Source organism: Mchenga conophoros, linkage group LG16 (genome assembly GCF_057382185.1).
Source record: "Mchenga conophoros isolate Kocher_MC1m ecotype Shallow Benthic linkage group LG16, M_conophoros_male_GT1.1, whole genome shotgun sequence".
NCBI classification, from domain to species: Eukaryota; Metazoa; Chordata; class Actinopteri; order Cichliformes; family Cichlidae; genus Mchenga; species Mchenga conophoros.
Genome location: NC_140541.1, coordinates 37708831 through 37732929, shown reverse-complemented (window position 1 = coordinate 37732929; position 24099 = coordinate 37708831). Strand labels below are relative to the sequence as shown.

The window sequence follows — 24099 nt, the reverse complement described above, 5'->3', positions numbered from 1 at the left end:
ACCACGAGTCTGGAATGAGTCATGGACTAATTTTTTGAAATAGTGGGTCAGTGGTAAGTTACGGGACTGATTATAAATCTCATTATAAATAATGTTTTTTTTAAATAAATAAAAATAAAAATAATTCATGAGGTTTGGATGTTCCCTTAGAGCTCATAAACACCTTCAGCTTTAACATTCTTTTTTCCTCTTTGTCCACTTCTTAATCAAATTCATCATCGTCTTTCACAATCATCTAAGCAACCCACTAAATCAAACGCAAAAGAAAGTTTCGGTTTTGCGCGACTTTCCTCTTCATCCCCCATCCTCATCCTCAGCACCGCTCCTCAGAGGGCGCGGGCTAAGTGTTTCGGTTTTCTTATCTAGAAGGATCTCTATCCTGTTTTAACGAGGCACTTGACCTCCCTCGGCGCTCTCCTACTCCCTGAGTGACGCAAAAAAAGTGGGCTGGCGAAGCGCTAAGTGCAGCAGTTTAGAGGACTATCTGTGCGCTACTCCAGCAGACTTCACTTGGAGCGCCTATATAGGTTCAGTCGTCTGTCTCGGATGTTACACCAGAGCCTTGTCGGCGGAGATACCGGCATGAGAACGGATGCGTTTGAGAGGTTAAACACGGACTTTTCCTCAGACTTGTAACAACCCCCCGCTTCATTCATTAAGTTGGGAGGTTGATGAAACTTTTCTTGAATGAGTCTCCCGCCGCTGGCTGGCGCATCTGGATTCAGGTTAGTCGGAGCTGTCAAGTCCAGAGTTCAATTCTTCAGCCGGAGCCTTTTACCCCGTTTTTAAACTTTGTGGCGAAATACTGGAATTAGTTTAAACCAAACTCTTAATTTTGACAACTTTTTGTGAACATTTTTTATTGCAAGACACAAACATGGAAAACTCGGTCCTGAGAATGACATGCGTCCTGGTGGCTATCTGTCTCTTGGATAAAAGGTGAGTGAAATTAATACGGAATGCAGTAATTCCACTAAAACTTTAAGTCAAGCTGCTGTTTTAACGCAATTAAAGAACATCTTTCATCGAGCCTCCTTATTTGAACTTAAAAATCTGTTAACAGGGTGTTGTGAGATGTCAGATTTATTTATCGACGTAAAATTTGTATTTCATTCATTCAGCTAAATGTTTCACTGACAGGTTGTCTGCGCCTAAAATATAAATATAATGAAGTGTAAACAGTTGTGTGCTTTCTTTTTTATTTCTATTTATTCTTTATTATCTTGAACACTTTTGCCCACATGCTGGTTCCAGCTGTAAAATTTGGAAAGGCAGCTTTTGAACTTGTGCTGTTCTTTACTCTCAGAGCCGGAAACACAACAGGTACCAACAGAAGTCAAACTGGAATTGCAAAGCCACAAAAAGCAATCCCACACTGAAAGTGTAACATGCAAATGAATAACATGCAGTGGCAAGTTGTTTGATTGATTGATTGATTGTTTTTTTTAATCGCTCCAAAGCTACTTTGCTTAGATAAGCGGCACACTCTGTGTGTGTGTGTGTGTGTGTGTGTGTGTGTGTGTGTGTGTGTGTTCCAACACTGACGACTTTTTCTTCTCTTTGCTTCGTGGAGAAGTTTTGCAGAAGACACTCTCGCAGGTCCCACGTGTTTACGAGACTATAAGCAGAGTGTGTGTGTAAATGCTGTCTCTTCCCCACACCTGTATTTGCGTGTGCATCTGGGAGTGCGCGTGGCTGTTTGTTGGCTGGCTGCATGTGCGGCACACACAAACCTGTGTTTTGCCTGTAAAGATCATGAAAAGAAAAGCAGGACAGCTTTCAGTCATCAGGAGCGCATCGTGTGTTTTTCTTATTGCTGCTGTTACTGTTCGTCTGTGGAGCACAAACGCGCTTTAGAGGCTGTCAGCTGAATTATTGCTGTTCACACGATTAACCTGAAACAGAAGCTGAGACAGTTGAGTGCAGAGACACACCTTACTGCTAATAACAATTTATGTGCTAAAGTATTTCCTCTGGTTATTTTATGTGGCAGGTACGTAGGTTTTTATTTTTGCCTTAATTCATTGTGCTGCAATAAAAACATCCTGAGTTAAGTATGCACATTTTTAAAGACTTTAAAGGCTTAATCATTTTTTTAAATATTACTTTTATTTAAACCAATGGCAAAACAGATGCACAATCATAAAGTGAATCAATCTGAAAAGTAGAACATACTAACAGATTAAAGAGTACAGTTCCCCTCCGAAACCACCAGCATCTGGAGATGTTTTTATCAGCGCTACCACATAGCACACACATTTGTGTATTTTGGGGGTTTTACAGGAATCGGTTAAACCAGGGACCAACAAGTCATGGCAGGGTGCAATGGAAAGTGGGTGTCGAGGTGACACCAGAGGAACATTAAAAGAAAACTTACGAGTCTCGCTATAACGAACCTTCGGAGACTAACATCAGTACACAGAAAAGACAGAAGATTTGACTTGCACATCTATCTTGTCAGTAACCTGATCTAAACTTGCTCCGTGCAGGGTAGACTCCAATGAAATCTTGGGCCTGAAGCTCCCCAACATCGACCCAATCCTGAATGCCAACACGGTGTGTCTGACACTGCCAGGTTTGACAAGGCGCCAGCTGGAGGTGTGCATGCGTAACCCAGACGTGACGGCTTCAGCAATCCAGGGAATCCAGATTGCCATCCATGAGTGCCAGCACCAGTTCAGAGGGCACCGCTGGAACTGCTCCAGCCTGGAGACTAGAAACAAAATACCCTACGACAGCATAGTCTTCAAAAGAGGTCAGTTTTAACCCAATTTTTCTACTTAAAAAATAAACTTTTAAAAGTCCCAATATATGAATTACACAAAATTTACCACACAGTATTGTCTAAAGCGGGTGAATGAGTTTAAAAGCTTCTTTTAGTGAACTATGAAGGTGAAATGTCACCACAGGTTACCAGGTATAAGTTTGCTCTTGAGTCAGACTGTGGTTTCCTCCTCAACTGCACTTCAATGAAGTACCTTGAAAGGATGGGTTTAGAAAGATTAGCTGCCACAGAGATACAAAAGCTCCCAAACAAAAGTTAATATATTTCCTCAAACAAGATTATAAAAAGAGATTATTTTCCACGTAGTTATAATTCATCAATGTTAACTCGGAAACAAGTCCTCCAAATGAACAGGTTATCTCTAGTTATCTCTCGTTCCTAGCAGACTGGTATCTGCTTTCTAACCACCTCGCTGAAGCTTCTCAATAACCCATTCAAAAGAGCAGGCAACTTCAAAAGCAGTTAGTCACCTTCAGATTACCAAGCCTCATGCATATCATTTTCCTTGACGCTTTGTAGGGCTTGGAGCTTTGCAAGTCAGCCACAAAGGATGAAAGAGGAGCTTTAGAGTTGGGAAGCCTTCAGATGGTGTCATCGCAGGTTATTGACTGGAAAAGGCATCAATTTCTTAGTAGCCTGAGCACCTGGATAGATGCAACACACAGTGCGGTTGGTAGTTTGAGTCTTCAGTTTAGCTGGCCTTCGATTTTACTTTCATCTTAGGAGTTGCAGAAAATTGGTTGAGATGCTCACGTGTATTGCTTTGGCTTAGCTTTGTGAGTTTTTAGTGAAAGTCTTTCAAGACAAGCGTGAAAAACTGGCTTTTTTAAAATTTCCCAAAGAACGTTTCTCTGAGACACTAATGATGACCTTACCTATCATAAAAAAATTCCTACCATCTCTGCAAGAAAAACCCTGGTTTGTAACCCTCACTGAGGACTATATCCTATCACTGCCATGAAATAACACAAAATATATAATAATTTTAGCTACAGTAAATACTTTCTCACCTCTGGTCTTGCTTTCACTCCTAACTGACTCATTGAAAAGCTGTTTGTCATTATTAGCAGAGGCAGTTGCTCGTTGTCTGGCATCCCTGGTTTGCCTCGGGTGCAGAAACTCCAAACCACTGACATAAACAAGCTCTTTAAATCGTGTGATTCATCTGTTACATGTTGATACGATCCTCTCCACGCAAGCTAAAAAATGGATACAAGTTGACACGCTGCAGCCATCATTGCGTGCAGTTACTGTAAGCATGAATGCTTTGAATAAGGGATGTTTTCAGAGGTGGATTATACAGAAGGTGAGTGCATGTATTCAGTGCAGCTCCTCCTGAAAAAACTCAAATACGCTCTCACTCGAGGCTCGTGTGTACCAAACTGGTATTTTCTTCCCACATCATGTAGTGCAGCAACAAGTTTATCTGTGGTGTTAAAAGCTCAGAATTGAAGAAAGTACTTCCAACTGGAAAACTCGCTTACTCGGCTACGTTTGCAGGGCTTTCTCAAATCCTACATGTGACGTTCTAAACAGGTTTTTGAATAGATTATCAGGTGCTCTACATTTTAATATTTATTCTGGTGTCACTGCATCGGATGGTGCTCGAATCCTGTCTGCTGATGGTTTCTCGATAACTTTTACGGGTCTATGTTCATTCCCATTTAGCCCGCATTAAAAACTAGGCTAAAGGGAGGGCCCAGCAGGACGGAGATGGACAGAAATAGGAGAATTGTTCCCTCTCTTTCTGTGCCTTTCTGCATTTCTTTTGCCATCTCGTTCTCTGTCGCCATGTCTCTGTGTTCCCTGGCTGGGCTACTCCTAATGCTTTTTCTTCCCTTGCCAGTGCAAGTGCTTGTGAATTTGCTCTCAGCACTTTCCCAACTCTCCGAGGCAAAAGCACAAACCTGTTTAGTCGGTTTCTGTAACACAAAGTGACAGTTTCCTTTGAATCTTTAATTCATTTTGCCACTTCCTCTGCCATCAGTTCAGCCGGGCGTGCCACAGCCGGTGAATTATTTGTTAGATTGGTCAAGAGCTAAAACGGGCTTTCTAAGTATGAGGATGTGCTTAAGTGCCATGCTGCGCTCCTCTCCTGCTCAGTGTGGGTCAAGGTGGTTGGGTGGGGGTGGAGGAAGGTTGGGGGCTCTGATTGTGAGTCAGTGAGTCAAATTATTTATAGACGGTACAATTTTGGAGTGTGTGCATTTATTTCTGGGGTGTATTCAAAAGTATAATTGCTCCTATTTACATGTTAAATATTAAGGAAGCTATTATGTATTACTGTATGATATCAGTAGATCACATGCATTTCCTCTTAAGAGTCAAAGCAGAGTGAAAACAGAGATTAAAGGATATCGGCCATGTGAAAAATGAGGATTGCCCAATATCAGCAGTTTGCTCACAAGGTGTTTATAGCTTGTTTTTACTGCCTCCAGTTGGCAGCTTGTAAGGATGATGACTATCAGCTTCTCAGCCAGCCTCAGCTCACTGAGCTATTGAGGAGGATGTTACCACCGGTGGAGACGTTATTTCAGTTAGAAGAGCCATGTGAACATCTACTGTAGTTGGAAGCACAGTCATCATTCAGAATATGACAATATCCTGAAAACGTCCTTTTAAGTTTTAGAAACATTGTTACTGGACTCCCTCTGACTATCATGAGAACAGCATTTATTGTGCAAAGGCAAATATTTCTATGCATATAGCAACAAAAGTGTAAACTCTTACACCATATCTCACTAAAACAAATTAATCAGGGTTTTATTTTCAAATTTATTAATAAGGAAGTAACTTCAAACCCTGCTTAAAGGGGCAGATCCAGTTAAAAGCTTTTTTTATTTGACTCCAACAAGCAGCCTGAATCATTTCCCCTTCGAGCTCAGTGCTATAAACCCTTAAGTGGTTTCTTTTCATGTTTTCTTTACAAGTTTCCATTATAACCGTAGCCGGTGGGGCTGCTTTTATACAACCTGAGGGTACCTTGACAGGCAGTAAGCTGAGATCTAACAATAAACACTATAGAGGGCAGGAGTGCAAATGATTCTGTCACACTTTATCCTTCGGTATTCACGGATTCCACAATTAGATATGGATTTCTTTCTCTTTTTTTTAGCGTACGTCCAGTGCACGTGTGTGTGTAAGTGTAAGGAGAGGCTGCTATAACAGCAGTCTTATGATTTACAGGTCAGTCGTCGTCAGATACACTCTTACATGTGCTGCATGCGAGTTACGTCATGAAGAAAAAAAGGGATGCATTTAACTCTAATGTCATACGTGGATATTACACGCACACAGTCATTCATCTGCCTCCTTTACATGGATTAGTTCCTTTTGAGTCAATTTAAAATGATTACAAGGTGAAAGCTGCGGTACGGCATAATGAGCCTCTCTAAGTTAAACACATGTACAGCTCATTTGGTGGCGAGTTGTCATCCAAATAGAGGAAACGACAAAAGCAAAGATCAAAGTACAGCCAGCAATCAGCCCAAATTCAAAGACTAGTAACAGCCGGGTTAACAGTTAATAAGTCAATTTTACTTATATTGCACATTTTAAAAAGAACCCGGTTACAAAGCATAATAAACACAATAACTGAAAAAGTCGTCTAACCATGGTTAAGAACAATGGCTAAAAATAATCCAATAAGGGAGCAGTATGAAGGACTGACAGGGAGCTTGGCCCAGTCGCCTCAAGTTTGTAGGTGAGAGAAGTTGTTGGAATGACCTCACGGACCTGGAGGTAAAAGATCTGTAATCTTCTGTGGAGCTAATCCATGGAGTCAAGCTATCCTTAACAAGAGCAAGATTTTAGCTACAGCTGGGTGAAAGATCCACGGATGGAGTACGTGTGTGTGTGTGTGTGTGTGTGTGTGTGTGTGTGGTCGTGGAGGTTGTCACAGGAAGGAGTCACAGCTCTATTTAGTCACAGTGTGCGAGTACCCCGTGGGTCCTCTGATGGGAGTGGTGGAGCCTGCGAAGTTTGGAACACTGAATTGTTATTGTCCCAGATGTTTCCTCCGCTCTGAGTCTCGGCCTGTGCGTGTGTGCATGTAAAAAAGAAAAAGCTCTGCGTGTTATTTATGATGCATAAAATAAAGAAAGCAAAATGTAAATGTGCTCTCAATCTCGAAATGAGGAAACTTTGAGCATGTAAATGTCGTGTAACACTGTAACTGAAATACAACTGTGGGGTATTTATAAAAATCAAAAATGTACAACAAGTAAAGCTTTGAATTGGTATCTTAGTCATATAAATGATCAGTCACTGCACATTTCACTTCTCTATCGCTCTTTTAGCCAGCAGTTTTCTCATTTCACTTTGGTTCCACATATATGATGATGTATTCTGCTTAAGAGTTATTAGAAATTCTCAAAGTTTGTCAACTCTGTCTCAAAGTGAAACACTTGCCTCTATAGCCACTGACATGGTCCTCCGGTTAATCTTTGTAAGAACTGATGATTCTTATGTTACTTCACACACAGCAGTAAAACACTGAGCACCATTTGAGAGCATACAGTCCATCTGGCATTTTAAATGAAAACATCTTTCCACTTCCAAAGTGTTTCCTGGTTCTGACACTTCTTATTACCTTTTACTTTCACATTAGCTTAAAACAACATGACTATGCTGCCCCTCTACCTGCAGGTTTTCGAGAGAGTGCCTTTGCGTATGCCATTGCAGCAGCGGGAGTGGTGCACGCGGTGGCCAACGCCTGCTCCATGGGCAAACTGAAAGCATGTGGCTGTGACGAGAAGCGACGAGGGGACGAGGAGGCTTTCCGTATCAAACTCCACCGCTTGCAAGTCGAGGCCATCCAGCGAGGGAAGGGTATGGTGCACGGTGTTATGGAGCACTTCCCGGCTGACCTGCCAGGGCCCCAAGACTCGTGGGAGTGGGGCGGCTGCAGCCCTGACGTGGAATTCGGAGAGAAGTTCTCACGGGATTTCCTGGATGCCCGTGAGACCTACAAAGACATCCACGCTCGTATGAGGTTGCATAATAATAAAGTTGGGAGACAGGTGAGTGAAAAGTGTGTGTTTGTGGGTCTTTTTTCCCCACGTTTGCATAACTGCTGCTATTTTGTTGTACTACATTAAAATATTTTAACATCAGACACACAATTTACGACAGAACAAATGAAAAAAAAATAAGCTCAAAGGGCCGATTGTAGATACTACACATCTGCTTCTGTCCTGTATCAGTTTATCAAAAATGACAGTGTTTTCAGCTGTTATGAACGTTTTAGAGGGTCAGGGGTTGTGATTCAGAAGTGTTTCATACTGCATTATGTGAGGTTTAGGTTCATGTGGTCATTGCAATTGAGTCCTTCCTCAATAACGTCTAAAGATTTAGAGAACTGGTAAAATAAGCAATAAGAGTAAAAGTAAACAGTTATCAAGCTTTAACATAGTTATATTAGATTGTATGGTCACAGGGGACGTCAACTCAAAAGCATGGATGATGCTCAACTAAGCAGTAGAACCAGTAGAATCTCATAAAAACTACTTTTAAATCTCAGAAGGTTGATTCTGTTCATCGGGACGTTTTCAGTGGGAGAAAAGTTTCATCATCATCATCATCACCAGGTGACTTCTTCAGTCTTAGCTGACTGCAGGTTTCACTCTTATAAACAGGACATTTGCACAATCACTGAAACCAGCCTACTGAAGGAACAATGAGCTGTGAGGTCAGTTATTAATATGCAAATAGTCCAACATGTAAAAATAAAGACAAGATGATAGTTTATTAAATTTTAATAAAATTTGCAGATTGTTTCGGTGAAGTTTAATAAACTCCTTGCTATCTAAAATATAACAGGACACCGGAGTAAATTCTCGAGCATCTCACACTTCTGATAATCAGCTGTCTGCTTGACGTTTATTCAGCTGTGTAAAAACTATAACTTTAATCTCAGCCAAACCGATTTACTCAGAAACAAATAAAATACTGAAAAAAGCCAAACAATAACAGTTTTAAGTTATCTAAGTGACTCATATATCATGTTTAACCTGAGTAGCGAAAGACGGCGGTGGGTTTGAAGCCGGGAGTCCGGTGTTCTCACGGCTCTAGTGAGCCTAGCCCCCGGCTAGCTATCGAGCTAGTGGGTAACAGACGTCTCCGAAAACGTCGGAGCGCTTTTGAAAATATGCGGTGTCTTGATAAACTGAGCAGGGCCGCGATGGGTCGCGGTATGAATTCTGGGACAGTTTCTTCTTCTTCGGGGTTTAACGGCAGCTGGCATCCTTGTACATGCAGTGCTGCCATCTTCTGTTTCAGTCCGTTATTACACTCTTAAATCCTGCTACTTATTCCTGCGTCTTTTGTGATCTTACAAAGCTTCAAACGACGTGTCGACTATTAAATCAGTCGTCGACGTAATCGTGACTAGTCGACTAATCGTGGCAGCCCTAGTCATGTTATGGGACTAACTGACCTTTTATGGTCACTTGGATGAGCGACGAATCGTTTCTCCCACCGAAAACATCCAGATGAACAGAATCAACCTTTTGGGATTTACTTATCTGGATAACTGAGTGCGCATCAAGACAAATACTTTTAAAGTTTATTGTCTTTGTCCCACACTAAGCTTGTCTAACAAAAAGTGACTCTCAGTGTTTGATGTTTGATGTTAGAATTCAGAAGCAACTTTTGAAGCGCACTTTATGAATTCTACTTTATGCCTAACACACATTTGTAAGGTTTAGTGTAAGCTTAACTGAAACTTAAATTTATGGCGTGTTGTGAAAGTGATGAAAATAACTGTGTTATTTTGTTATTAAGGGTAAAAGTAGCACGAGCTTGAATGGTTTTGACATATTTGTCCTAATTATTAGCACATTACTTGAAACACCGTGTCTAAACGGTTCAGTAGGACAACTTGACTGAAGAATCGTCTCTTCAGAGCTGTCAGCCCAGATGAACTGCTTTGTTAAAATGGGCCTCATATCCTGCTGGTCATTTTAATTAGCGTCAGATCAGTCAGGATGTCATCCAAAGCACAGCACGTCACTGATTGTGTGGTTTACAGTACAGGGTTCGGGGTATTTGGGGTATTTAGGACACAGCACAATATACTAAATGAAAAGCACCTGTATTTTCAAAACTTTGAAAATTTTGATTGGGTTTCAAACGATGGAATAGAAAGATGTAAATGACCGTGATAAGCAACGTCCAGTACTGCGAGGGCAGCAGAGACGAGAAGCGGGCGTAAATTGCTCATTGTTCCCCATTTCCTCCAGAGTAATTTGGGCCTGTATCTTTTCATCAGTTTACTTCTGGTTTCCTTGATTATGCAGACAAAACACAAATGTGGAGTGCGTAAGCCGAACTCAACAACAGCTGGCCTCCCTGTAGTAGAAAGAGTGATAAGGTGACATAACCTCCAGTCAGTACGGTGGAAATGTGAGTAAACAGAAGCGGGGGCTGAAGTGAAATGAGTAATGAAACAGTGATTCATTTTTCTTTTGTGCATGTTTCATTGCGTGCATGTTGCTTTTAATTATTTTGAGGTAGAAAACTGAATCGTGCGCCGTGTTATTGCAGCACGTTCCAGGTTGTCTTTCTTTTCTGTCAATCATTTGCTGTGTATTCATTTCTTCATTCAGGGAAATCTGTTCCTGTGAGCTGTGGTTTGGAGTTCTTCTATGTGCTAACGAGAGCAAACTAATGGGCTTTAAAAAGTTGCATTTATAGCACATACAGTAAACTCACTGGCAACGTGTTAGTGCTGAGTCAGGCCCTCTTTTGCCTTCAGATCTGCCTGAATTCTTCGAGGCACAGATGGAAACCTTCCCCCGAGATTTTGGTTGATATTAAGAAGACAGCGTCAGATTTTGTGCTGCACATCCATGATGGGACTCTTCTTTTCACCACATCCTAAATGTGCTCTGTTGGACTGGGATCTGGTGACTTTGAGTACAGTGAAGCAGTTTGATACGATTGAATCTTTGTGACGTGTTGCGTTTTCTGGCTTGAAGTAGCCATCAGAAGATGGTCATACTGGGATGGGCGTGGTCAGCAACAACACTCAGGTAGGTTTGGAATTTAAACTATGCTCATGTGGCAGGAAGGTGCCCAAAGCGTGACAAGAAGTTACGCGCCATGTGATCGCACCATCAGCAGCAGCCTGAACTGTTGATGCAGTGTGAGATGGATCATGTTTTTTACACTAGATTTTGAGCCTACCATGTAAATCTCACAGCAAAAATCAAGGCTCTCAGAGTAGTTAATGTTTTTCTCACCTTCTGGTATCATTTTTGGTGAGGCCGTGCAAATTGTAGCCTGTTCTTAGCTGACATGAGTAGCATCCGTGTGGACGTCTGCTGCTCTTCTTAATTGTAGCAAGCAGTTATTTATCTGCTATCAGCTCAAAGCAGACTGAGCATTTGTCTCTGACCGCTGGCATCAACAAGGCATTGTGACACAGAAAAACTGCTCCTCACTGAATATTTAGTCTTTTTGAGACGTTCTCTGTAACTCGTTGTCATGGTTTTGTGGGAACATCCCAGTAGATCACCAGATTCTGAAATCTTTAGACCAGCTCATCCGGCACCAGCAACAATCAATTAAATCACTTTTCTGATATTTGATTTAAACATCTGAAACTCTCCCATGGATGCCGTTTCTTATTATTTAATCGTGACCTTTGACCTTAACTGAGCCAAGTGAGGCCTGCAGTTTTTTTAGATGTTGTTCTGGGCTCTTTGTGATGCACTGGATGAGTCGTCGCTGTGCTCTTGGAGTATATTTGGCAGGCCGGTCACTCCTGTGAAGGTTTACCACTCTTCCAAGTTTTCTCCATGTGTGGGTGATGGCTCTCACCGTGGTTCACTGCAGTCGCAAAGCTTTACAAATGGCTCTGTAACTTTGAGCCTACTTTACTTTGTCAGACAGGTTCTAGTGGTTTAAATGATTTCTTGATTCAGCAGGTCTGGCAGTAGTCGGGTCTGGGTGTGGCACTTAAATTGAACTTAGCGTTCTAAAAATGTGGTTAATCACAGTTAATTCATGATTTAACAAGCGGCGCAGTTACTTTTTCATACTTTTGCATTAATAAAGGAAATCATCATTTAAAAAGTGCATTTTGTATTTATTTGGATGATCTGTGACTAATATTAGGATTTTTTAAAATCTAAAACATGAAAGTTTGACAAATAAACAATATATTTGTTACACAGGCTGTTAGCTAAGTAGCAGAGATAATTCAGTAACTAGCGAACGTCCCATACATGCATTTTCCATTTGCTAGCTTTGCATAACTTGTTTCCAACATTTGTTGCTAGGAAACATAATAATAGATAACCAAATTTTTTTTTAGTAAAAGATATTGAAGCGATTACACGTTATTTCCTTTTTCCTTTGTTTGTTGGTGCAAATCAACTTTATCATTTTTTTACAATGACACCTGACGATATATTGGATATCATTGGCACCAACTGTTGACTCTAGATAATCTCCTTTGACTGACGTGATGACTGACACAGATACCAGTGACTTCATTAGCCTTATATACAGCGCTTTTTTATTATACATTTGGCGTAACCTTAATTTGTTTTTTTTAAAGAAACAAACAAAAAGATTAAAAACGAGTTTATCAGCCACACTTTCATCTTGCAGGTGAGAACAGCAACAACAGCTCAAAGAAAAACAACCTATAACTGGCAACATACACTTTAATTTCCTTTACAGTTTAGTGTTTAAAGGAGGGTATTTTGAAATTCTGTTTATTGGTTTCCTTTTTGTCACATGACCTCGTTGGAGTAAAAATCTTTTACTGTTGGCTAATCTGGTACATCTGGTTATCCAAAACTGAAAACAAAAACTATTAGTTGGACTGGAGTGGGAGGATTTTGAGATTGCAAAACTTGCTCAGTGGATACTTTTATGGTAAATATTCTTAAAACTAGTCTTCAAATATCAAACCCACCCCAACTACAGGAGCTTCTCAAAGGGTCTCACCAACTTGTTGGGTTGCAATAACTGCTTAAGTGATGAGACACAGAGGCCGTCCTGTGCTGGAAAAAAGGCAAAGATCAGAGAGAAAGGGAAACCAAGAGAGGAGGTGGAGCAGAGGGTAAGGTTAGGAAAAAGACAGGGAGTAACAGAGGACAAATTTATGAGTCATCACAGAGGTGGTACTGTGAAATACTGATAGGTGCAATAAAACCCTCGCAACACACACACACAGCTCCTAGAATCAAACAGAAAGTACTGACAGGTGGGGCCTCCTCAAAATAATGGCCACCCTTCTCTGCGTGTCTTTTGCTCCCACCTACCCGCCATCACCACTTCACCTCCTTCCACCCCCTGCCCGACTCCCCTCTTTCAGAGCAGCAGTCTGTTAGCAGAGGAATGCGGTGGTTTTTAGCGGGGTGTGCATGTCGCCTCATGCCCACCCCAAGGTTCTCACGACGTCCCGTCTTGTTTTTAGCCCTAATTAGTGGCTGCTGGCAGTTTGGAAACAGATGTTTAAAACCCTGCAAAAGATTTTAGACTTCAAACACCAGGGCGGAAAGTAGAAAGAGATTCGCCCTTCCTTCCCTCCCCTCTTCCCCCTCTCCTGCACTGCCTCCTCCAACCTCTTTGCAACAGGCCTTGCTGCAGAAATATCAGAGTACACTTTACGTATGCGCACAAGCTTTAATTTAATTAAAATAAGAGATTTAAATAAATAAATACTACATAACAATTATTACAGAACCAGCCTCTCCAGCCCCTCAAGCACAGTCCCTCCCTTTGTTTGTTCCTCTGGCTTTCTCCAGTTAAACAAACAAACTCCCGTTCAGCCGTTATAAGAGCGCTTTTAAAAGGCCGGCGACATGTTTTAAGAGTTTATGACATGGAAACTCATCATCCCAAAGTACATTTCTTGGCAGACTCACAGCGTTCTTATCAATCATTTAAACAGCACACCTCAAAACAAATGCTTGGCACACGTTCTTGTGTTCGTGTTGCAGAGCTTAGAGCCATTTCGAGGTGCTGTTGAATCCTGCCTGTTCATTAGGCAGGTGGTGACAATGCTGGCTATGTAACAGTCTGCTGAGTTACTGGCAAACATCTTCTTCATAATTACAATTTACCATCAGGGCCTGACTTCAGGGGAGTAAGACGAGATGGTGTGTTGCTTTACCGGGAGTAAACTATACGTTTCAACTCCTCTTCAACCCCTTTTCGAGCATGTGCAACTGGCAACTCGCACTTAAACATTGGTAAACATTTGAACGCTTGCCATGACTAAATCATAATAAAGTTGTGTTCATGATAGCACTTGTGTCTCTGGTATTTCATGGACGCAGGTGAGCTTGCAGCAAGTGCAGCGCTACGTGACGGGGTGCAACACTGCAGTTTTGGCTTTGAAGTAAGAATAAAATTGCAGGTACCCTTCATCACCCGTATTTGCGAGCATGTCAGGTTATGACGGGATAAATAGGTGTGTTTGTAAGAGGGACTTAAGTCAAATCCTTCAGATCTAATGGGATTGCTCAAAAATTGGAAATGGCTTAGCAAAGATGGTGCAATATACTGAAGAGATGGGGAGTTTTGGCATCTACCCACACTGTTAGCCCAAGAGTAGGAGGACACAGAGAAGTGCATTGTATTGTTAAGTAACACTCTGGCAAAGAAAACTGCATGTAATTAGATTCAATAAGCCAGTATTCAGTATTATTTTGTAGTGTTGATGTTTCCGGGCAATTGAAGACTTACTTTGTGAATTTCAAGGCATGACGCTCCTTCAGCGGGGCACCGAAGCTCCTGTAAGATTTATCAAAGTCATAATTAAGTCATTATGAATCTGAGCAGCAACCCTTGGAGAATCATCCCAACCAGCTAAAGTGGGACTCTTACATCTCTTCACGGCTAATATAACCCTGGAGCGATGATGATCTGTTCTTTGGAAGCCAGTTGTGTTAATGGACTCTGAAACCACACGTGTGCGTGCGTGTGTGTGATCAAAAATAGAAAGATTAGCCCTGCAATCCTCAGACGCCATATCATCAGAGGAAGGCGGGGCATTCCTGAGTCCTGACAGTACCGTCTGACCTAACACACACTCTGTGGCATGTATGCATAAGCATGCGTACACACAGATACACACAAAAGTGCACAAGGAGGCAAACGCTCCATAGTTCAACAGGTGGAAGTGCTTATGCTGGTAATAACATTTTATTAGAGTCTCTAAATAAGTAGCTGTGGACAGCGTCTGCAGCTAACAGAGAGTAAACGCTGTACATACAGCTGCAAATTCACACGCGGTCTGTGGAGCGCAGATATGGAGCGCGTTTGCTCAGGAAAAGCATGTCACTGCGTCTGCGTGGTTGCGTGTGTGTTTGTCTGCATACGCTTAACTGTTCTTTTGAAGCGAGGCGTTTGATTTGTTTAAAGTGATGTCTGGGTTTAATGTGTTGCTGTGGGATTTGTTTGTGTGCTTTGATATCGCTCCGGCTTGCTGCTTGGCTTTAAAAGTCCTTTAGTAGGTTTTCTTTGAACTGACAAACACAAGGCAGCATGCAGACTAGTCTGCTGTTTATCCACTTAACTGGGTCGACGGTGGGACACGCAGACGTTAGATTAGGATTTTCCCAAATACAGTCGGTGGTGATGACACGAGGATCGGCCACCGATTAAATTCAAAGCACCCAACGAAACAGGGAATATCATTTTTATGACCGAGTTGTGTTATTAGAATATTGCAGAAATTGTTTTTTAAAGTAGATGAAGACTGATAAAAAAAAGACGGAACTTATACTCACAGACAAACTAAGACAATGTTACTTTGTGTCGAGCTGCAGGACTTTCCCTGAGCTGTTCACCAATTGTTTTATTACAGATGAGTCAGTATTGACTAAGGATGACAATCCTGCTGTAACATTAGGCTAAAAGGAGTGTGGTAATACTTTTACCTTTAGCATACTGCGATCCTGGATCACAGCGTGTGTTATGAGAGAGCTGCCAAGGGCAAGTGCACGCAAGAAATGGAAAAGTGCTTCATTATGTGCTCTATGAAAAAAAAAAAACCCTCCAATTACATACAGAGGTTTGTTAAGCACACAGGTAAAAATTCACTTGACACATGACGTACTTCTTTTTTTGTAACACAACACGAGTCATTAAATAAGCAAATGTGTAATAATACTAACAATATTAATAGTAACAGACTGGTAAGTTGTCCACGGTGGACCCTACCATCTCCCTGTGATAGCTAGAAGAGAAACCCCCATCTCCCCCCCACTCCCACACCACATGCATGTATATGAATGGCAGCCATCACTGCCTGTTAGTGCCCTTTTTTTGTTTTCCAGTTAAACGCATAAAGTGCCTAAAATACTCGTTCTATTAATTAATGCACTCTGACCCATACTCAGGCGCTCTTTGATCTCTACTTTACTTCATCCACCCGTGCTCGTTGCACAGTAGTCTGCTTGTACTTTCCCCCAGTCTACTGTGTTATGTAGCCTACGGTCCTGGTCTGCCACCAACATGCTGTATTTGATCTCTGTCTGGGGTTATTTTATAGATGCCTGTCTCTCTAGCCAATTAAAACCTGCCAGATGTTTGTCCCTAACTGTGGTCCACTTTGAAGAAGTCTGTTGTGTATGTGCTGGGTAAACCAAAGCATTAGTCATAAAATGGCATTTATTAATAAATTCTTACTCCAGTGCTTTGAAAGGATAATGTTTAATGCAGATAACTATTCTTCATCAAATGCGTTACAAGGATTTAAGACCCAAGAACGCAGTGAGCCGCAAATTAAGATTTCTTGTTTTCTCTAAAAGCCGGCAGCTGTTTTATTTGTTTAACACATTGTCCTTTTTTATTCTTCCCAAACTCTGGCTGCAGTACCTGAGCACACTAACAGAAGTAAGTGTCACTCAAGCTGTGTGTATGTCCATCTCTCGTTGCCAAGACACTCCCTGCTGACAGGTTTGATACTGCTGACCACAATCTAATCTATACGGCTGATAGGCAGGCGATTTGTGATAACACCCACGCACACTTCTCTCTCAAACAGCCTTTGTGTATCAAACAATGTATCTAATCCTTTGGCTCATCTCCTCCTGTCAGCCTCTTTTCCTCTCTCCACCCTTCACCTCTGAATTTACCTCACATTCCTTCCTCCACGGGCCCTAAATGCCCTCGGGGTTCATTTTCACGATCAAAGATTTTTACATCTACAATGACACATAAAAAAATAATTTAATCAACATTTCAAATGTAATCTCGGTACACAGTGAAAATACAATATTACTGCACATGACCATCTATGTCTGCTGTGCATGTTTCCTGCACAGGTAGTGTAGAGCTGCGTGCAGGAGCAACAAGGTCAGCAACATATTTGGTATTCATGTTAAATAAACAGCTGTTAGCCAATGCCGGTAACTTTGTTTTCTTTCAGAGAAGGGTTAAGTGATTAGCGTGACAAACCAGGGAAGGACAAATGGTAACCGGTAAGACCGACTCGGGCAGTGAACACAAGTGTGTGCATTATTGTTTCCAAACTATCAGACTGCCAGAGTGGTGTCAACAAAAGTTTGGCCTTTTCAAATGAAAATGTAGCGCCCATCATCTAACTAAATATACTGATATATATTCTTACATTTTTCTGTGTTACTTGTCTGTGTCTCCTTTGTTGCGCAGTGTAATTGCCCCAAGGGACAGATGAGTAGGAGCAACTGTAAGAAACCAAAAGGAAAAAATAACAACCTTTCATCTGGTCATTAATCAAAACAGCCTCATTCTTGGAGCCATCTAGATCTGGAAAAGTACACTTAATATGTTGATAAATGAAGAGGGACAGGGGGAGCTCATTATGTTAGAACGGTTACCAACACAAAACCTCATTTTAGACCAGCTTCTTCTATAAATAGATGAAGTCAACAAGTGAATGTTGTTGACTTTTTTTTCTGTTCGTCATCTGTCAATTCATCCTTCGTGAAAAAGAGGAGTTAGCGCTCAGTGAAGCCACAGCAATTATTAGATGTGACAAAGATGTCGTATTATTAAAGGTAATGTCATTCATCTGGGTAAAATAACTCACTCGGGTGCCCTCGTCTTTATTTCTACTTGCATAAAATGTCCTTTACCAGTGCTCCTCTGATGATCAGATGAACCAGCGTCACACTGATTTCATGTTACCTCGTACGTGCCTTTCATCTGCACGTCAGAAGAATATCTTACATCTCCCACACACATCAATCACTTTTCACCAGCAGTTATTTTCTTTTGTTGAGGCTTTTTTCAAACTTTACCCAGTCAGACGACAGGGTGTGCACCATGCCTCGTGTTTAAAGAATAAATACACCCTGAACAAGAACTCAGACATTATTCCTTTGATGCTGCTTTGACAGATGTGTTAAAATTTAAATGGAAAGAAAGACGCTTCCCTGTGAATCTAGCCAAATGTTGCAAGATGCAGCAGAAATGCAGCAAAAATTTGGACACCAAGTATCGAAATCTCTTGCAAATCTGTTTGGCTGCTTTCTCACTTTATATCAGAAACCAAAAGCAAAACAAAAACTGCAAAGTTAATATTGCTGCATCGGTCTGAGTTATCAGAGTATTTGTAGTTTGGAAAAAAGTGAGTGGAAGACTTGAAACACCTACTTGCCTTTTAACCAGCGTGAGAGCAAGGTTCAAAATGTTGTCTTAGAGATGTTCAGTGTTGTCGTTACAGGAACTGTCCATGTGCCAGCCTCGGTCTTCACATATCTGTTCAGTTCTGTTTTATTTATGTTTAACAGTCATCTCAACCGTGACTGTGACCCGGCGACTGTTGAGATCAAAATGAAAGTTTGGCAACAGGTGCCATCGAGGAAATCCCGGGTACATGGCTGATACGAAACATTTGCAAGATGCCCTTTAGTTCTAAAAGTTAGGGTATGATTGTGACCGTGCAGCGATGGGTCGAATGCATGCTGCTCATGGATGTGAAAAGCAAACGTTGATGCTGTCTTTAGTGATGCATCAGAATTCATTCACAGAAGCCTAGAAATCTGTGGCCCATTTCTGCAGAGTTCCTCACTCTTCTGACTCTTTGAGCCAGAAGATCATCAGCCTTCTCCCGAGGAGGAGCGTGCTGTGCTGATTTCACTTCTGCAGCTCTCTGTGTGGATTTGCTTTGTTGCACTTTGAAATTTAGATATGGAAGCCAGTCGTGCTGTGCAACTGACTGATTATGCACAGCACGCTAATCTCCATATGCACTGAGCATCTCAAGAAAAGATTTTCTTTTATGTGAATTTCTCCACTCTGATGAACATGAAAGATGTTTTTAGGGATTCTGCTGTTCTTCTCCGGCAACAATATCTCATATTGAGAAAGAAACTTTCTCTTTAAGCTGGTTGTTTTGTTGTTTTACTGTTCTTTGAAAGCTCTGTCCTGCTGTGAATATACCATCAAACAGTAGCAATGTGGATGCAATTATGACTCCTAGGTCAGTTTGTCTCTTTAAGGTTTAAGTGGGTTGGAGCGTTTCATGATTACAGACTTTGCTGTGTGTTTAAGGCCAGCACGTTTGTGATTCTGGGGTTGCCTCTGGCCTCATGTAAAAACTGAGCCAGAAGTTACAATGTGAACTCAGTGCAAGTGCCGCTTGAGCAATTATAGTGTTGTTTACCATAAAGCCGTACAGCGTCTAGTACAGCGTCTCCTCGCCACTGATCACAGCGTCTTGAAACTTTCCTTTCAACACTCCCAATGACAGTGTAACCATGTTTATCCAAAAAGCACACTCCTAAGTCACTTTCTGTTATTGTAGCACATTATGAACATACAGTGATGGGCAAGGTTAAAATATTTTGCATTCTTTTGCACGATTGTTATAATATAGCATCTAAATGGCTTTAAAGTGTAGTATCGGTGCCTCCAACGTTTAATTTTCTCCACTTAAAAGACTCATTACTGGCAAGCTTGAGTGATGGCAGAAAAACATATCTCCAAACATAAACATGTATTTTCAAACACTATATGTAGGATTTTGCAGCTTTAAACGGATGCATCACATCCTGATGTGTTTGTGCCGTTACTCATGTTTTTAATATTACTGGTCACCTTTGAACTTTGCCTCGGTGGCAAACACGAGGGTTTTCTTTTCATGTGCATTTCACATGTTTGTCATGAACAGATGACTCACGCCTTTACTTGGCAATGTTAGCTCAAGTCGGAAACCCACAAAGCACAGCATGAAACAGTGTGCTGCACACACACACAAAAACCCTCAAAACATTACGACGTTTACAAATTGGTCCTGCTACCTCTGCATAAAACAGACGACTGGGTATTTGATTTTTGGCTTCCATCCTAATTGGCCAATTTTGGTAGGTAACAAGATTTTAAGACTTAAAAAGCTCAATAAAGGTTTATCTCATGTTTTTTCTGTACTTTCTATTTTTCCTCTTTAAAAGATTAGATGGTAGTTTTACCATAAAATTTACAAACACAAAAAACAGAGCTTAACAATACAAAAGCAGAGGAACAGCTCAGGCTTTTCACCACATACATAAAAATGTGAATATAGACAAATAGCCACAAACACCTTTTCTGAAGCCATGTATTGATTTTTGTCTGATTCCACCTAAAGTGAACAAGTGTGGGTGAAGTTCTTGTTTTTTCATGTGTATGAGAGAATAAGCACCCTTATTGCTAGCACATGTGTAGCATGTCTTTAATTGTGCGAGTGTCCAGCCTGCGCCAGTGTGTTGATAGGGGTGGCAGCAGTATCATCTGTCAGTACTCTGGGTGGCCTGGTGTTCCTGTTGGTAATTGGATCTTAAAGTTTAGGGCTGGTGATGACTGATAAACATTCACGTGCACACACACACACACACACACACACACACGCACTGAGATGCACCGAGGGTTTGTCATGAGTGATATATGTGTACGCAGATCCCGCACCGTTCGCTATAACGGGATATTTTGTTTGTTTATGTGTGCAGATTTGGATTGTAGACTCCATAAACATTCTTTGAGGCTTAATGTAAGAATTAAATTGTGTGCAGTGTAGTAGTGCAGTGTTTTCGTATACTGTATCAGGGCCTGCTCAATGAGCAGATCTAGCTGCTGATGTCCGTGCAGTTCCATTGGACAGCCTTAAACTATTAAAGTGAAAATATGTAAATAGTGTTATGCTCTGATGCCTAATGTGCAGCTACATGTGGGTTATGCTCAGAGTCTCTACCTGATGCCAAAAGATGAATAATGACAGCGCTATCTGTTTGGGTGATACCTGCATCCATGTGTGTTATTTGATAGCAGCATATTTAACAACATACTGAGAGTCAGACCACCTGGGTTCTTCAGTATGGAGCCAATGTTCCTTCAAGCATTTCATTTCATTACTAGGACAGTGGCTTGCATGGTGAAATAAAGTCAGTACAGCAACACCCTTCATCTGTATATGTTAACCTTAAAACAAAACCAGTAATCGAGGCAGGTGTTAATCTTCTTTTTTTCTTCTCTCTGCTCTTTTCCTCGCCTCTGCTTCCTTCCTCACTCCATCCTACTCTCTCTCCTTTTCTCTGCGTTTTTCCCAGGTGGTGCTCGACCACATGAGAAGGAAATGCAAGTGCCATGGGACCTCGGGGAGCTGCCAGCTGAAAACCTGCTGGCAGGTCACTCCAGAGTTCCGGGTGGTGGGTTCAATCCTCAAAGAACGCTTCCACATTGCCACGCTTATCAAGGCTCACAACCGGAACACTGGACAGCTGGACCACTCCCATCACAACAACCATCATCACCATCATCAGCACAATCACCATCACCATCGGCGGCGACCCAGCATCAACGAACTAGTCTACTTTGAAAAGTCACCAGATTTTTGCGAGCGAGACCTGGGCTCGGATTCAGCGGGCACACAGGGCCGGATCTGCAACAAGACCAGCCCGGGCATGGACAACTGTGAGAGTCTGTGCTGCGGCAGGGGCCACAACATTCTGCAGCAGACGCGAAGCGAACGCTGCAACTGCAAGTTTCACTGGTGCTGCTACGTGGTCTGTGAAGAGTGCCGGATAACAGAGTGGGTCAGCGTCTGTAAATGAAGAAACACACACCAAAAGGCTAAACAAACAAAACGGAGAGAAAGAGACATTTTTTAAGCCAGAATATTACTTTGAAATGGGGACGTGACCATAAGTTGTGTGCCCGTTCTTTTTTGCGGTGGACTGCAGTTTTTCTTTGCAGAGAAGATGTGCAAGAACAGAGTGGGAAGCAGTTGAGCCAGCAGAAAGATAGAAGTGTATGTTGGTAAAGAATGTGCACATGCAGCATATGTGAAAAGGTGCCACAACTCAAAGACCTTGGATGTATACTGCCTTCATCACGAGGTCGAGGAACATAGTAATTTAAAGATACAAATCTGAAATAAATTCAATATATTGTGACTGGCACAGAGCTGCATGAGAGTCAAGTGAGCAAAGAGGAAGTTTAAAGTAAGTAGTAGAGAGAAAGTTTGCAGGGGGAACATAAGATCTGCACAAAACTTAAACTCAAGTATATTTCTGAAACAGATCGTACACCAAAAAGTTGTCCCTCGATCCTCAATTGCAAGTACCATCACTTATAGCATAGCATAAATCCAGCCATGGTTATTATTTACCTTGTCTCCTTGTCTTTATCTGCTACATGTAGAGGCAAAACGTCAGGACTCATAGTGCACACAGTTTGACAAAGCACTTACATATCTGGGGCACTGAAGGATTTTATACCTTGTTTAAGGACAGTTCAGAATTTTCCATATTTATTTATAGCAGCTATCATGTTGCACATGGAATACGTTGAATGATTGTCTGGCTCAACTGAAAGTCAGTGTTACTACCCCTGCCAACACTAATAATAATGTTAAAAATGTTAAAAAAGAGGTAGAACTGATTTGATTGCAATGCTGCCTTCATGAGCAGAACACGACAATGACCTCTTTAGAAACAGCAACGATGAATTTGAGTGGCTGAAGTCTAAAGATCAAAAGTGTGATCTGAAACCCGGATTGGTGGCGCTGACTCCAAGTATCAAAAAAACACTTCCTTTTCTCTCATGGTGGCTGTCTAGATACTGTAAATGTTTCCACTAATAAGCTTCAGACAGACCAAGAACCGTGTCTATACACTATAAGATTCATTTCATAGTCCCTGTTCGAAAACCGTTTGAGGTATTCAGAAATCCTTGAAGATGTCGCACAGCTCCAGATTTATGTCATCCAAAATGTGTGGTCCGTGTTGTGTGTGGTACGTAATGTAAGAGGACCGAGAACGGTTTTCATCGTCAACATGATCTGAACAGCACTGTAAATAAAAATGAATAATGCTGCACCGAATACCATCAATAATTTTTAAAGTGCCTCAGGAAACTGAGTGCGCACAAACACGCTCCAGTTCCTCACACTATAAACATCCAAAACTGTCATCAATCAAATGTTTCCTGTTTTGTGATGCAATGTAATGTGTGCAACACTGTAAGCTTTGTGTAATATATCTACACTCACCTACTTCACACTTCTTTGATGTGTACTACAGGGATATTCTGATGTCAACTTCTAACTATCTATAAGAAAAAAAGAACATTGATATGGATTTCTGCCTGTACACATTTATAAGATCATATTTGGTTTCATGAAACCTGTATGAGTACGGCTCCTTATCAGACAGTGTAATTTATTTTGAGTAAATATATTTCTGTGTTGAAAGCAGAGAAAAAAATCTGGGATTATATTTCCAGTGTAACAGTTTATTTTGATCCTGATAAGTAGTTTGCACATACTTAACTGTGTCCAGGAAAACTCTGGGAAGATATCAGCAATATGCATTTTTTCATGTCATAAATGTATGTATGTGTGTATTTGTATGTTTTAATATGGTTATTATCTAAGTTATTTTATTTTTGTGGATAACTTAATATTTGTAAGACAATAAAGACAGACCATAATAATGAAAGAAGCTTTAATGTGATGAATAATAAAGAACCTGAAAACAGTGGATTTTGGGAAAAGAAACATGTAATGTTTATTATTTCATGAACCATGCTGAAGATGATGAATTCTTTGCTTACTCAGTGCTACAGTATGTTAGGCGTCAGGGATTTTTATTTCTTCAGTTTCAGCTCCATGAAAAGTCGATAATCCCCCTGATGATCAGATCTTTCTTTATACTGTAAGGTCAAGACCCTACAATACTACAGAGAAAACTCCAACAATGAAATTACCCCCTATGAGCAAGCACTTTGGCGACAGCGGGAAGGAAAAACTCCCATTTAACAGAAAAAAACCTCGAGCAGAACCAGGCACAGGGAGGGGCGGGGCCATCTGCGCCGACTGATTGCGAATT

The 24099-nt window shown here is 41.3% G+C and overlaps 1 protein-coding gene across 1 annotated transcript; it reads left to right on the top strand.

The window, feature by feature from the left end:
• The first annotated feature begins 521 nt into the window (after window positions 1–521).
• Window positions 522–23747, top strand: wnt10a (wingless-type MMTV integration site family, member 10a). The gene is made up of 4 exons (XM_085249178.1): window positions 522–939; window positions 2490–2755; window positions 7433–7806; window positions 21319–23747. The coding sequence occupies exons 1-4, from the start codon at window positions 878–880 to the stop codon at window positions 21820–21822; spliced, it is 1206 nt and encodes a 401-aa protein (XP_085105304.1). The 5' UTR covers window positions 522–877; the 3' UTR covers window positions 21823–23747.
• The last annotated feature ends 352 nt before the right edge of the window (window positions 23748–24099 follow it).